General features: G+C 41.4%; 1 protein-coding gene across 1 annotated transcript in view; it reads right to left on the reverse strand.

The window, feature by feature from the left end:
* LOC133456800 (aminopeptidase Ey-like) overlaps positions 1-15,000 on the reverse strand; it is a 54,199-nt gene that overhangs the window by 1,229 nt on the left and 37,970 nt on the right. Inside the window, exons 12-16 of the mRNA XM_061735392.1 lie at positions 9,762-9,838; positions 4,638-4,771; positions 2,832-2,887; positions 2,608-2,755; positions 7-60 (exon numbers count right to left, since the gene is read on the reverse strand). Of these exons, the coding sequence (XP_061591376.1) occupies positions 7-60; positions 2,608-2,755; positions 2,832-2,887; positions 4,638-4,771; positions 9,762-9,838 (469 nt within the window). The remainder of the gene's footprint in view (positions 1-6; positions 61-2,607; positions 2,756-2,831; positions 2,888-4,637; positions 4,772-9,761; positions 9,839-15,000) is intronic.

A 15,000-nucleotide genomic window follows, 5' to 3' on the forward strand; every position in this document is an offset into this window, starting at 1 on the left:
GTCGGCTGTGATGCTCCTGAAGTATTCAAACAGAGGTACGATCTGCTTCTTGAGATACGCCTGAAACAGAAACGCACCAGTCATCGACACCTCCCCTCTAACTTTAACTTTATTTATTTACAGGACTGTCTCAGAAAATTTGAATATTGTGATAAAGTTCTTTATTTTCTGTAATGCAATTAAAAAAACAAAAATGTCATACATTCTGGATTCATTACAAATCAACTGAAATATTGCAAGCCTTTTATTATTTTAATATTGCTGATTATGACTTACAGTTTAAGATTAAGATTCCCAGAATATTCTAATTTTTTGAGATAGGATATTTGAGTTTTCTTAAAGGAGCCGTCTGTAAGAAATGTCCAAAACTGGTACTGCAGTCACTTTCAAAATACTGTTGAGCGGCGTGTACCCTCCCCCTCCTCCCCCCGACCAGAGGTTGCCAGGTAGGCTGCAGAATGCAGCAGGAACGTAGGCTGCCATGGCTGCCATAATTAGAGCCGAGCTGGCAACCCGGATGCAGAAACAATACTGACTTGGTGATTGGGAGATAGGTGGAGGGTGGAGCTTCAGAAACAATACTGACTTGGTGATTGGGAGATAGGTGGAGGGTGGAGCTTCAGAAACAATACTGACTTGGTGATTGGGAGATAGGTGGAGGGTGGAGCTTCAACATAAACATCAGTTGAGGGCTGCAACTCCTCTTTTTAAACTGGAATATCCTGGCTTGAGTGCTGTTGTCAGTGACATAAGTATTTGAAATGAACATGATTTTTAAATGTCTGTTGACATATCGGGGTCATTTTATGATTTGTTCTATTATTGCTCTTACATACAGCTCCTTTAAGCTGTAAGCCATGAAAAACTAAAAGGAATTTAAAACATACTAAAAACAACATAAATGAATGTCTGTGGAGATTCATTTATCCAGGTAGAAAGTTCTTCTAAAAAGGGTTTTATTTTTAAAAACACTGGACTTAAAACATACTTAAAAACACAAGACGTGAGCCGCTCGGTGGCGCAGTGGGTTAGGCAGCGGCTAATATACTGAGGCTACAGTCCTCCTGCAGCGGTCGCGGGTTCGAATCCAGCCTGCGCACCCCGTGTCTTCCCCGTTCTCTCTCTCTACCCCTTTCCAGTCTTCATCTCCAATAAAGGGCCACTAGAGCCCAAAAAAAATCTTTAAAAAAAAAAAAAAAAAAAAAAAACACAAGACGTTTCGGTGTTCATCCAAACACCTTCATCAGTTGTTTGGTCCACAGGAAGTAGCTCTGGCAGTTATAGACTCAAAGGAGTCACATGACTAAGGTCACATGACTGCTCAATGAGTGAGCCAGAGAAGATGGTGTCCCAGGAGCCTAAACAGATGCCCCTCCCCCAGGTGGAGCAAGTTGGTTGGTCTGTTAAGCGCCGGGGTAATGTCTTCAAAACAGCATTGTAAGACGAGGACAAATGATGTCTCAGTCCCCCCCCTCTATTTAAAGAGGGCCGCTCCACTTTCACATAGATGGCCTCCCTTACGCCCCTCTCAAACCATCCATCCTCTCTGTCCAGGACGTGGACGTCCTGATCCCTAAAACTGTGTTTTTCTTTTTGTAGGTGGGTGTTTGGATGAACACCGAAACGTCTTGTGTTTTTAAGTATGTTTTAAGTCCAGTGTTTTTAAAAATAAAACCCTTTTTAGAAGAACATAAATGAATGTTAATATAAAAGATAACTTATGGACATTAGGGCAGTACAAGCAACATTAAAAAATAAATAAGTAAATACCATATTTTCTGGACTATAAGCCGCATACGCTCCATTTAAAAAAAAAAAAAAGATATGCAAGCAGCAGATATTTATGTTGTTAGATTAGATATTTACTACATGTACAGAAGGATTCTGAACTGTAAATGATGTACATGTTTGTACCTAAATAGATCTTTCCTAACAGTGTCTTTTAACACGGCAGCAACTTTGCTGATTAAAACGGGACAGAACCAAGAGAAAATAACCGGTATTTATTTATCTATTTATCTGTTTGAAATCTGCTTCTACTTCTATCTGATAAAGAAGAAGTAGCGTATTCTTCTTTGCATTTATTTTGTCTTAGTTTTGATTCTAATTCCGGTTAGAGCGCCCCGAGCATTTATCGAAATGTCGAGAAAAAAGTCAAAATTAATGTTGAAGTATAATTTTGAGAAAAAAGTCTAAATTTCGAGAAAAAAAGTCGAAATGTCGAGAAAAAAGTCAAAATGTCAAGAAAAAAAAGTCGAAATGTCAAGAAAAAAGTCAAAATGTCGAGACAGTTATCTATTTTTCTGTTTGAAATCTGTTTCTACTTCTATCTGATAAAGAAGAAGTAGCGTATTCTTCTTTGCATTTATTTTGTCTTAGTTTTGATTCTAATTCCGGTTAGAGCGCCCCGAGTGGTGGAAGAAAAATCCACAGAATAGTAACCTTTGTATAAGCTGCACGGTTGAAAACCTATGAAAAAAGTAGCGGCTTATAGTCCAGAAAATACGGTAGGTAAGAAAATAAAATAAATAAATAAATAAATAAATAAATAAATAAATAAATAAATAATTAAATAATAATAATGTAGTCCGGTGGGCGTGGCCCCACCTGCAGAGCCCCGTACACCTCGGTGCGGTCCAACATGAGGATGTAATAGTCCAGACTCCTCAGCGCCGACTCCCAGGGGATGTAGTCCCGCTCCTGGGACAGGTACGTGGTCGTCCTCAGAGCCAGGCTCGTGGAGATTATCTTAGCTCTGCACACAGCGGACACACAAACTGCTTTTCAAACCCCGTATTTGATTGTATTTTATCCGTTTCTGTTTATTTTACCTTGCCAGATTAAATGCGTCGTCTATGATCTGTGCTCGGTTGATGACCGATAAAGTCTGAAGGAGATAAAGAAGAACAAAAGTAGGAGTCAAACTTTGGGAAGAGGAGATAAACATGGGGTACAAATCAAACCTTCGTTAAAGGGGACCTATTCTGAAAACCAGGTTTTTTCTTGCTTTAACAAATATAAAGTGTTTTTTTCTTGCTTTAACATATATAAAGGTTTTTTTTCTTGCTTTAACATATATAAAGTGGTCTCCCCTCAGCAACTCAGAGAAGGAGGAAACAACCAGATTCTGCAGTGTCTGTACAGCCGCCCGGATGATCGTCCAGTGTGATGTGGATCTACGAGCCAATAAGATTCTGATCCCCAAAGTTACGGAACCACGTGATTTACATCGGTTGTCCTCCGATGTGTGAAACCACGCCTACAACTCCCGCATAGATAATGAGGTTAGAGAATGGGAAGATAAAGACATGGCTCAGAGGCTGAATTTCTAATTTATTTGGCAAAAACAATCAAAAGCTTGTTTTTATTATGGCATTTAATGTATATTTTAAACAGGCCTTGAATGTCTTAAAAACAATCTAAAGCTTGTTTTTTCTACATAAATCATAAATCCAGCCTGTGGGCCCTGTCACTAGTTTTACCGCTTCTAACCTCTTTTTCTGCGCCTCATTTTTAGGGAAGGGGGGGGTATGATAATGAGGCTCTGTGCTGATTGGCTCCCTGAATGACGTGTAGCAGGGGAGGAGCATAAACCTCGCTCCGCCAGAGCAGCCTAAGCCTGTAAATTATCACAACACTGAATTTTCACAAATGGAAACTTTATTGTTAAAAAAATAAAATATGAGTTGTATATAAATAACATTTATGCACTATTTCAGCCGGATCTGCCCGGCGGATGCTGAACGCTGGCCCCGGAGCCACGCCGGGCGCCCAGCATGGCTCCGGGGCGCATCGCCCGTTACCGGTGATCAAACCGACAGATTTCGCTGAAAATCTCGGAGGGTGAAGCTGGTCCAGCCTGGAACGTACCCCAGAAATCCCTGCTCCCAAAGCGGCTGGGAATCTGGACAATTTAGTCGGAAACCCCGGAAGTAGGCTGGAGCAGCGCGCATCACCGCGGCTTCAACCGGGGAATCTGACCGGTTCCGACCGGCCGGGACCGCAGGAACCCGCCTGGACTGGTAGCAGGGACTCCCGGGGACCGACCAGCGGAATTTCAGCCGGATCTGCCCGGCGGATGCTGCGCGCTGGCCACGCAACCCCACGGCGGGCGCACAGATCGGCTCCGGAGCGCATCCTATGCGCATCGCCCGTTACCGGGGATCAAACCAACAGATTTGGCTGAAAATCTCGGAGGGTGAAGCTGGTCCGACCTGGGACAGACCCCCGAGGACCCAGCTCCCAAACCACCCGGGAACCTGGATGATTTAACCCGGATCCGCGGCGCCGCGACTGGCTGGTTGTGGGCGTGGTTTCAGCAGCGGAGGAGACAGAGGGCATGGTTTGCATTTTGGTGACGTAAAGAAAATGCACAAATCCAAACGGCTCACAGAAACCACATGACACGGGGGGACTCTGTAAGGTGGGGGGTCACAGACCTTGCAGAAATTCATGGGATTTTGTCTCCCCTGTGCTGGCAGGGTGAAGGGAGACCACTTTATATATGTTAAAACAAGAAAAAACGTGTTTTTCATAATAGGTCCCCTTTAAGACATTCAAGGCCTGTTTAAAATAGGTATTAGATCCATAATAGTTCCCCTTTAACTCCACACAGGACCCGGCGTGCGGGCGCTGACCTGATGGCTGGCGTGCAGCAGGGCGAGGAGCCGGTCCCAGTTCCCCTGGTCGTAGTTCACCCTGAAGTATCCGGACATGTTGGTGTTCGCCAGCACCCAGTCCTCTCCTGACGCCCTCATGGGCCCGTGGGTGTCTGCGAGGACACGCCATGCTTTTACTCAACACCAGTGGCCAAACTACCATATGCAGACAATGCGACTGCATAGGGGCCCGCGCGTGCCCGGGGCCCGCGCGTGTCCGGGGCCCGCGCGCGCAGGACCTGGGGACGTGCGGGCCCTGGACTTTTTTTTTTTTTTTTTTGTGTTTACATCAATGTTATGGGCTGGTTATAAAGATATATCTAGTTTAAATAAAAATTTTAATTTATAGATGATCTCGGATGATGCCGGTTTAGGGCGCATGTGTAACCCATATTTGCGTAGAGGAAGAGTTGGCGAGTGAGGAGAGGAAAGGAGTTAAGGCTGATTTATGGTTCCGCGTTACACCAACGCAGATTACGGTGTAGGGTACGCGGCGACGCGCACCGTACGGCGCGCGTCGCCGCGTACCCTACGCCGTACCCTACGGCGTAGGGTACGGCGTCGATTTAACGCGGAACCATAATTCAGGCTTGAGAGTTGAACTGTTGTTAATTAATTAATGACTTTGCCCAGCGGAAGGCCCGGAAAGTCAAACTGTAATTGTAAGTAATGACCCATTATTATTAATATTTGTTATAGTGATAGTCTATCACTAGTTTGTTTGTGTTTATGCGTGTTTATGATGTTTTTATTTGTGGTGTGCCGCCGTGCCACCAAATTTCAGTCTATGCGCTGTGTGGGTTTATTCTCAGCTGTTGCACCGCCGGTGTTCTGTCGCACACCGGCGCACTGTGTGCGTTATGCTGTTGTTATATGTGCTTTCTGTTGTGTTTATGCGCTATGATTGTTTTTATGTGGTGTTCTGCCGTGTCACCAAATTGCAATGTGCTTGTGTTATTGATGTGGATTTTTTTTTAAACATATATATTAGGGCTGTAACAATATATCGTGCCACGAAATTTTGCGATACAAAAGGTGACAAACTGTATCATGATATTGAGTTATTAATATTAATCTATTGTGTTGATAGTAACACACACCCGACCGCGCCTCGACCCGCGGACCAAAATCTTCCTCCGCTCAGAAGAAACTAGTACCGTTTTGAGCTCTGAACTTTTACTAATGTAAGGCTGGTGTAGAGTTAAGCCTTATTAAATTAAACCTTTACTGATGTAAGGCTGGTGTAGAGTTAAGCCTTACCTTATTAAATTAAATCTTTTTGGGGTGGTGAGTAGGATAAACACGGGGAAACTTCTGCTGAGTTCCAGTGTACTTTAATGTCCCTCAACAGTGTAGGATTTTAGAACATCAACACAGCACCTAGTGCCGTACTGTGGCGTATCACTCCGCCCAATCTAAAACAGACTAATCACTACAGATAAACTGACTAGTGTCATTATAGTCCCTGATTTACATCAGAATATAAAGAATAGATTTATAAAATAATGAACCCTGAATTACCAAAATAAACTTCTTAACAAAAATAAATCTCCTCTTACACTTATAAGGTGAGCATGAATCAATCTGTTTTATGATGTAAAATTGTATGATTTATTTACTTTTATTTATTTATTTAATTTTAGTTGTTAAATTTCTGGAAAAGAAAAAAGTCAAATCATACATGAGAGAAACTATTCAGTTTGTGTCTAAATATTTATACTTGTATGAAACTGAAGATCATAATGCAAACCTGACATTTACTTTTAGTTCAGTTTGTGGAAAATGGTTGGCCTGGCTTTCTCTTTAAAACTTAAACAGTTATAAAGCATTACAAACTGGAACAATAGGGCAAACGCACAGCATTGTTTTGTATTTTGTGTCTTTCAAATAAAAGACCATTTTTTCCAGTCATATGTTCCTCATTCAAGGTTGTTAAAAAAATACTGCTATAATATCGTATCGTATCGTTATCGTGACCTCAATATCGTGTATCGTACCGTATCGTGAGATTAGTGTATCGTTACACCCCTAATATCTATCTGCGCTGTGGTTGTGTTAAGAGTTAAAGCTGTCGTAGTGCCCGTTGTCATTTGAATGGTGATGCATCTGCTGTGAGATTGCATCAATCACAGCGTGTCTGTCTTGCTTTGTGATGGGCAGGGCCCGGTTTAATGATCCTGCATCGGGGCCGGTGCTGAGTTGTTTCACTGCTCAACACAGAGACCTTTCACCCACTAGTTCCCTAATCTGCTTCCAGGGAAAAGTCTACACGCCTCTTACGAAACCGCAGTTTTCTTGAAATACAAAAATAGAAATAACACCAACATCTTCGACAGAAATTCAGGGAAATGAGGAAATACTGAATAATCAGGGAGACTTGCAACTAGAGCTGTGGGTAAATGACACACACAAGTGTTTCTGATTAAAACCAGATAGAAGCTGCTACCGTGGATCTGTGGGATGTTTGAGGTTGCTTTCCCGCCGAGAGCCGTAAACTACAAAGAGCTGCCAAGGAAAATGCAAGACTTTATCATTCAGGTCCGGAGAGGGATGTGAAATATTATTAAAGGCACTGATCGTACTACAAAACACAGCCGGCGCCAACGACAACATGTGGGGAAGATGTGACACCGGGGAGAGAGAGCGGAGGCCGGGTGGGAGTGGTGGGGTGGGCGGGTGGGAGTGGTGGGGGGTCTACGACGCTGAGGAGAGGGAGAAGGAACAGACTTGTCTGGGAACTAGGGATGGGCGGTACGGACTAAAAAATGTATCACGATAATTTCTGGCATTTATCCTGATAACGATAAAAATGACAGTAAAAAAAATACCAATTCAACTCCATCTTTGTAACTATAAATCTATCACCACATTCAGTCTTTGGAGCCAAATCACTGCTGTAAAAGATACTAAATACTAAACTACACCAATTAAATTGATTTAATAAAAACTAATTAAATTGCTTGCTTGCTTGCTTGCTTGCTTGCTTTCTTCCTTCCTTCCTTCCTTCCTTCCTTCCTTCCTTCCTTCCTTCCTTCCTTCCTTCCTTCCTTCCTTCCTTCCTTCCTTCCTTCCTTCCTTCCTTCCTTCCTTCCTTCCTTCCTTCCTTCCTTCCTTCCTTCCTTCCTTCCTTCCTTCCTTCCTTCCTTCCTTCCTTCCTTCCTTCCTTCCTTCATTCCTTCCTTCCTTCCTTCCTTCCTTCCTTCCTTCCTTCCTTCCTTCCTTCCTTCCTTCCTTCCTTCCTTCCTGTACGTTGTGCGTGGATTTAACACAGAACCATAAATCAGTTTTACATAAAAGCATCATCAACAGGAATTTATCATTTTTACCGTGAGATATAAATTCTTATCGTGGGGAATTTTTTTGACAGTTTATCGTGAACGGTAAAATATCACCCATTCCTAGTGGGAACTCAGCCGGAGGCCGACGGCAGCGCCGGAGCAGCTGACCAGTAGCCAGAACCACGGGAAGAGGTGCATGCTGGGACGGCTCAGTCCTGAAACCCGACTGTCGTATCCCGGGATTTACACTGCAAAAACTCAAAATCTTAACAAGAATATTTGTCTTATTTCTAGTTAAAATGTCTCATTTTTAGTCAGAAAAATCTCATTACACTTAAAACAAGACTCATCACTGGAAAAAACAACAATTTTCACCTGTTTCAAGTAGATTTTCACTTGAAATAAGTAGAAAAATCTGCCAGTGGAACAAGATTTTTTTGCTTGTAATAAGAAGATAAATCTTGTTCCACTGGCAGAAATTTGGAAATGTCGAGAAAAAGTCGAAATGTCGAAATTAATGTTGAAGTACAATTTTGAGAAAAAAGTCAAAATGTCAAGAAAAAAGTTGAAATTTCGAGAAAAAAAAGTCGAAATGTCAAGAAAAAAGTCCAAATGTCGAGAAAAAGTCAAGAATATTTGTCTTATTTCTAGTTAAAATATCTAATTTTTAGCCCAAGTTTCACCTGTTTCAAGTAGATTTTAACTTAAAATAAGAAGAAAAATCTGCCAGTGGAAGAAGATTTTTTGCTTGTAATGAGAAGATAAATCTTGTTCCACTTGCAGATTTTTCTACTTATTTCAAGTGAAAATTTACTTTAAACAGGTGAAAATGGTCAAATAACAAGTTATTTTTCTGGTAATGACTCTTGTTTTAAGTGTAATGAGATTTTTTGACTAAAAATGAGACATTATAACTAGAAATAAGACAAATATTGCTGGTAAGATTTTGAGTTTTTGCAGTGTAATAAAGTGGCTTAACAATTTAACCTGCTGATTCTTCTCATGGGACAAGGATATTTAGGTTAGGTGGGATATTTAGGCCGAAGCACGTCAGGTATTTAAAAAAAACCTAAATATTCTGGTCTGACGTAAAGAATCAGCAAGTTGAATTATATCGTCTCCGTGTTCTGCACAAGTCTGGGCCGGGCAAGAGGGAAACGTGGGTCCGACAGGTCAAAGGTTGATTTTAGAAAGTGTGTTTGGCACTAAGCCACCCTAGAATACAGGACTGTCTCAGAAAATTAGAATATTGTGATAAAGTTCTTTATTTTCTGTAATGCAATTAAAAAAACAAAAATGTCATACATTCTGGATTCATTACAAATTCATTTCTTAAATTACAGTTTAAGAAAACCCAAATATCCTATCTCAAAAAATGAGAATATTCTGGGAATCTTAATCTTAAGCTGTAAACCATGATCAGCAATATTAAAATAATAAAAGGCTTGCAATATTTCAGTTGATTTGTAATGAATCCAGAATGTATGACATTTTTGTTTTTTTAATTGCATTACAGAAAATCACAATATTCAAATTTTCTGAGACAATCCTGTATAACAAAGTATTGAGATGAACTTTTCTTATTGATCAAATACTTATTTTTCACTATAATTTGCAAATACATTCTTTAAAAATCAGACAATGTGATTTTCTGGATTTTCTTTTTTCATTCTGTCTCTCATAGTTGAGATAAACCTGTGATCATCATTTTTTTTTAAGTGGGAGAACTTGCAGAACTGGTGTCTGACTAAATACCTTTTTGCCCCGCTGTACTTCCTCCTCCAGAGGTCGATCTAACACATGTAGGTGTAACTTGTGGCCGTACCTGTGTTCTGCAGGAGCCAGTACTGCTGCTGCTCCACGCCCGTCTTCATCCACTTGACCGGGACGAACCACGTGTATCTGCAGAAACAATGACAGCAGGGAGGCAGCGTGAGTCTGGGGTCAGTTCATGTTCTTCTTTATGAACGGGAGGTGTTTTACGGCGTTGAAGGAGGAGTACGACCGAGGAAACACGAGCGCCGTGCTGAGAGACGCAGCTAAACTCGCTTTAACTCACTGGAAAGGTTTGGTTTTGAGAAAACAGATGGAAAGGACGAGCGGGTTGAAGTGAAGAGGACGGTGCAGATGCACCGGTGCAGGTGTTTTAGATGCACCGAAAACATGTGGCTCATCATTAGACTCGTCTGATGGGGATCCAATCAGGTGCGTCTGAGCAGGGAAACACATGTAGGACTGGGCCCAGAGGAACAGGAAACACTGCTCTGGGAACTGGTCTGGGAACTGGTCTGGGAACTGGTCTGGGAACTGGCCAAGACTGCGACTTCGGTGCTAAACGAGCGGAACACATCAGATTCTGGTGAGAAACGATGGTTCACCTGGATAGAAAGTAACAGCTATGAAGACTCTGGAGCTCCGGGGAGTTGCAGACGATCAACATTATCATTTGGCTTGGTTTGAATATTTTAGTGTTTTTATCTACTGATGTTTTTAACTTATCTTGCTTCTTATCTTGGGGCCGTCCTTCTTGTTCTTTGTTCTTTTAGCCAAAGCTGTCGTCACTTTATCTTATCCTGTGTTGTTGAGTGTTTGGTTTTGGATTGTATGAATCACTCACTGTAAACCAAATTTACCCAAGGGTACAATAAATAAATCTATCCATCTATCAGGTTACCAACAGAATGGTTCATCACGTGACCCAGTTTAAGTTTCATTAACAACCTCAGCAGGATGTGCAGGAGCTGGAGAGCCCTGGCCGTGATTCATCATCAGCCAGTGAGGGCTGCAGCTCAGCAGACACCGACTAAACTAGTAAATATTAACTAACTAACTAACTAACTGCAGTTCACCGTGCTGCCAACAGGGGGCGTCAGCAGGTGAAGCAGCTGCAGGACCGGGGATCCGGTTACAGCTACGTGGAGACTGATTAAAGCTCATCAAGACGGAGCTGGAGTCAGTGTGGCCGTGTCAGGGACAGGAAACACACATGCTGATAAACCTGCAGTGAATTTGATCACAGACTATAAATCCCCAGCAGGAACAGAGTTGGATGTTGCAGGGATGGAGACGATGATGCAGCTGAGCAGAGTCACAGCTGATCAGGTTCATTAACGGGGACATGATGCATTTTTTTCTCCTGATAAACCTGCATTGAATTTCATCACAGCCTGTAAATCATGCACTCCAATTTTCTTTTTTAAAGCTTGAGTATACAGTTTCGTTTAGTTTCGTTTATGTATATATAAAAAAAAACAAGAAAAAAAGATAAGAGAAACAAATACAGGTTACATTCCACCACATAAAGAAAAAAACACATCAAAAAACCTATTTCAGTTACATGTTCGAAAAGGAGTGGGAGGAAGTATAAACTTATTTAATCCCAACCCCTTTCCACAACTAAACATACATTATATGCCTCTATTTACGTTTTATACTATACACTAATTTGTATAAATAAATAAATAAATATATATCATTTTTACAAAAATAACCTGTTTAATACCAAATGTAAGCTCTATCAGAAATATAATATAACTATGATATAAATATAACTATGATATAAATATAATACGTATATCCATACAAACATACAAAGACAACATGATAAATACCAGAAAACACACAGCTGCTGATCTTTAAACACAGTCTTCACTTTTATACCTCAAATAAACTATGTCTTTATATTTCTTCTTAAATTGTTTTATGTTTGTACATTCTTTTAACTCCAAATTCAAATTATTCCACAGTTTAATTCCACAAACTGATACACAAAAACTTATTTTTGTTGTACGCACAAATAAAGATTTGAAGTTTAGGTTTCCCCTTAAATTATAACCCCCTTCCCTCCCAATGAATCATTTATGAATGTTATCCGGTAGCAAATTATTTTTTGCTTTAAACAGTAAAGTTTGCGGTGCCGACCAGAGCATGAAAACGCTTTCTTCAAGCATCCAGGCTTACTTGGTCAGGAGAAATGGGATGAATTAACTGCTGAGATCTTGTTCCCGTCTCAACGTCACACCAGGACCTGGCTGTGATCCTGCAGGAGGATCTTCACGGTCCAGACCTGATCCTGCAGGAGGATCTTTATGGTCCAGACCTGATCCTGCAGGAGGATCTTTATGGTCCAGACCTGATCCTGCAGGAGGATCTTTATGGTCCAGACCTGATCCTGCAGGAGGATCTTTATGGTCCAGACCTGATCCTGCAGGAGGATCTTCACGGTCCAGACCTGATCCTGCAGGAGGATCTTCACGGTCCAGACCTGATCCTGCAGGAGGATCTTCCTGGTCCAGACCTGATCCTGCAGGAGGATCTTCACGGCCCAGACCTGATCCTGCAGGAGGATCTTTATGGTCCAGACCTGATCCTGCAGGAGGATCTTTATGGTCCCGACACAGACTGTGTTTCCAGCATCAATAACCTTTTAAAACCCGAATATTGGCAATAACCCGAATTTGCACGGCCATGTAAACACCAATAACCCTTTGAATAACCAGAATTTGCTCATATTCGGGTTTTTAAAAACCCCAATATGAGCCCTGGGTTACTCCTTTTAAAACTGAATATTGGGTCATGTAAACACCAAACAGAATATCCCCATCAAACGGAACAGGAATCTGTTTTCTGCACATGCTCTGTTCACAAGGAATCCTGGTCTTTTGAGTCCAGGAAGTTCTTCTAAACACGGAGAAACAAGACCAGGAGGAGACTAATCACTTCATAAATGTAATGAAGGATATGAACATTTCTGCATTTGTAGACGGTAGAAAGTACCGGGATAGAAGATTTACAAGAAGGTGAGAGAAAAGTTGTGTGAAGCAGCATTTGTTTTGAATTTGGATACAAGAAGAAGAAGCAGAAATGACGGTAATTGCGTCATGTTCTCCGTGCGTCGCTGGTTTGATCCAGATATCCTGAATCATTAATTACCATGAAAACGGAATATTCTGAATGTTTCAGTAACCGGAATATTAGCAGGATTGACGTCCTTCTTCAGGGGAACTAGTGATGTGTTCAGAAACCGGGGGCCACACGTGAATGTGGCGTCGTTGGAAGGTTAAAGGTGTCGTTAGTGTCTTATCAGCAGCCGTGGTGAGGAGACACGACGCCGCGGCATCAACCATGGACGTGAACTCATCGGGCTTTCGGTGCGAAGTTAAAGCTCCTCAGGTTCCCCACCCAGTGTGTGTGTGTGTGTGTGTGTGTGTGTGTGTGTGTGTGTGTGTGTGTGTGTGTGTGTGTGTGTGTGTGTGTGTGTGTGTGTGTGTGTGTGTGTGCCCCCCCTGCAAATACATGTCAGACACCTAATTTAAAATAACGGTGTTAGGTTTGTGGACAAATGTATATTTCCCCGTTAAGAGTTGTAATAATACGTGAGTCAGGCGCGCAGCTTTATAGTTTATAGTTTTATTTGGATCAGGCGTGCAGCTGTGTGAGGGAGTTCTGCTCTCTGAAACCATCAATCTCTCCCTGATGGTGTTTTTTTATGATTTTGATATAGCTTATTTTGTGACAAATTGAATTGAATGTTTTATTTGAGATTTGCACAAATGTTTTGTTATTTGCACAACTGTCAACCTCAGTGGAAAAGTCTGCCTGTTACTGTCTACATTGTATTAATTACACAGTGTATTTTAATTTAATTGTTATGCAGGAAAGGGATATTTGTTTTATTTTATTCAAGAAGCATTTTTATTCTATATATGCAGGCAGTTCATTTTTATTTCATTTGTTTTATACATGTTGATATTGTGCGGGCGGGCGGTTAAAGGCCCATCTACCCTAAACAAGGTTTCTGCTGCTGGGAATCAGAGTAAATGCAGATACTGGATATGGGTCACTATGTTATGGAGAGAAAATCGACATTCAAAACATTTGTGTGTGCGTGTTACTTGATTTGTGCTACTTCTTGTATTGAGGGAAATAATGCTCGACTCAGGTGAAAGTTCAGATCCCCCAGCTTTCCACCCGTCCTTAAAAGCCCCATGTACGGACGAATCTGGGAGTTTTCTTTGAGAAAAGAGTCAAAACCATTTGCACGTATCTACAACTTTGTGTGTGTGTATCAGGTGATTCGTGCGTATTTCACGATTCGTGTGTGTAGCTTTTTGAATTCATAATTATCATTTTGTCCGTAACTTTGAGCAAGTTACGCACAAATCAGATAATACGCACACACAAATGTGATGAGTCGTTTTTAATCTCAATAATATGTGACGTTTAAAACAAGATCTCGTCTCCAAAGAAGGACAAACGATTGTAGCTGCCGCTGTTGCTGAAAACAGTTAACGGAAAATGAAGGCAGCAGACAACGTTTTATGAACTATTCCATCAACCTGCCCTGGGACTACAGGTGGAAAATAGCAAGTTGCTACAACCTGGCTCAACGCATATTCTCTTGCAAAAGATTAATGTCTTATTGTGCACTGTCCCTGTTTTGAAATAAATAAATAAATTACAATTACAAACGATCAAATGATTATTCAAAGGCGGAGCCCTCGTTTATGTGTAACGCAGTAACGCACAGTGATTAATACGCTTTATAACACCACTAAATGGCATTAATGAGTCCAGAATAAGCTGGAAAATAACATTCAAATTGACTCGCTGCAGAAAAAGTGTTTTCCATTCCACTTTTATGATAAACTGGATTATCAACACAGCTGAAAAACCACCTCATGAAAGTGTAAAAAGGTTGTTTCCATATTTGGGAGATTTGTCGAATTAAAGCGTTTCCATCACAGGTTTTCCCTCCCAGGTCAAATCTGGGGTTAACGGGAATGCAGCTTCAGTGTTTGAGGCCGATGGAAACCAGGAACCTTCTCCCAACGCAGACATCAGATATGTCAGAGGTGCTGCATCTCATGGTTTAACTGCAGGTCCTGAGCTCAGACGCAGCGGTGCCGAGAGCATAAGGGACTTATGGAAGAAACTTGGACCAGATAAACCGGGAATATCCCTGATCTCCACACGAGATGTGAAGACGGATAAAAGAGATCAAGTTTGTCCACGAATGTGCACGACATCACTTTTAGTTAAGTTCCTCAAAAGTCAGAACATGT

This window comes from Cololabis saira, chromosome 2, assembly GCF_033807715.1.
Source record: "Cololabis saira isolate AMF1-May2022 chromosome 2, fColSai1.1, whole genome shotgun sequence".
In the NCBI taxonomy this organism is placed as follows: domain Eukaryota; kingdom Metazoa; phylum Chordata; class Actinopteri; order Beloniformes; family Belonidae; genus Cololabis; species Cololabis saira.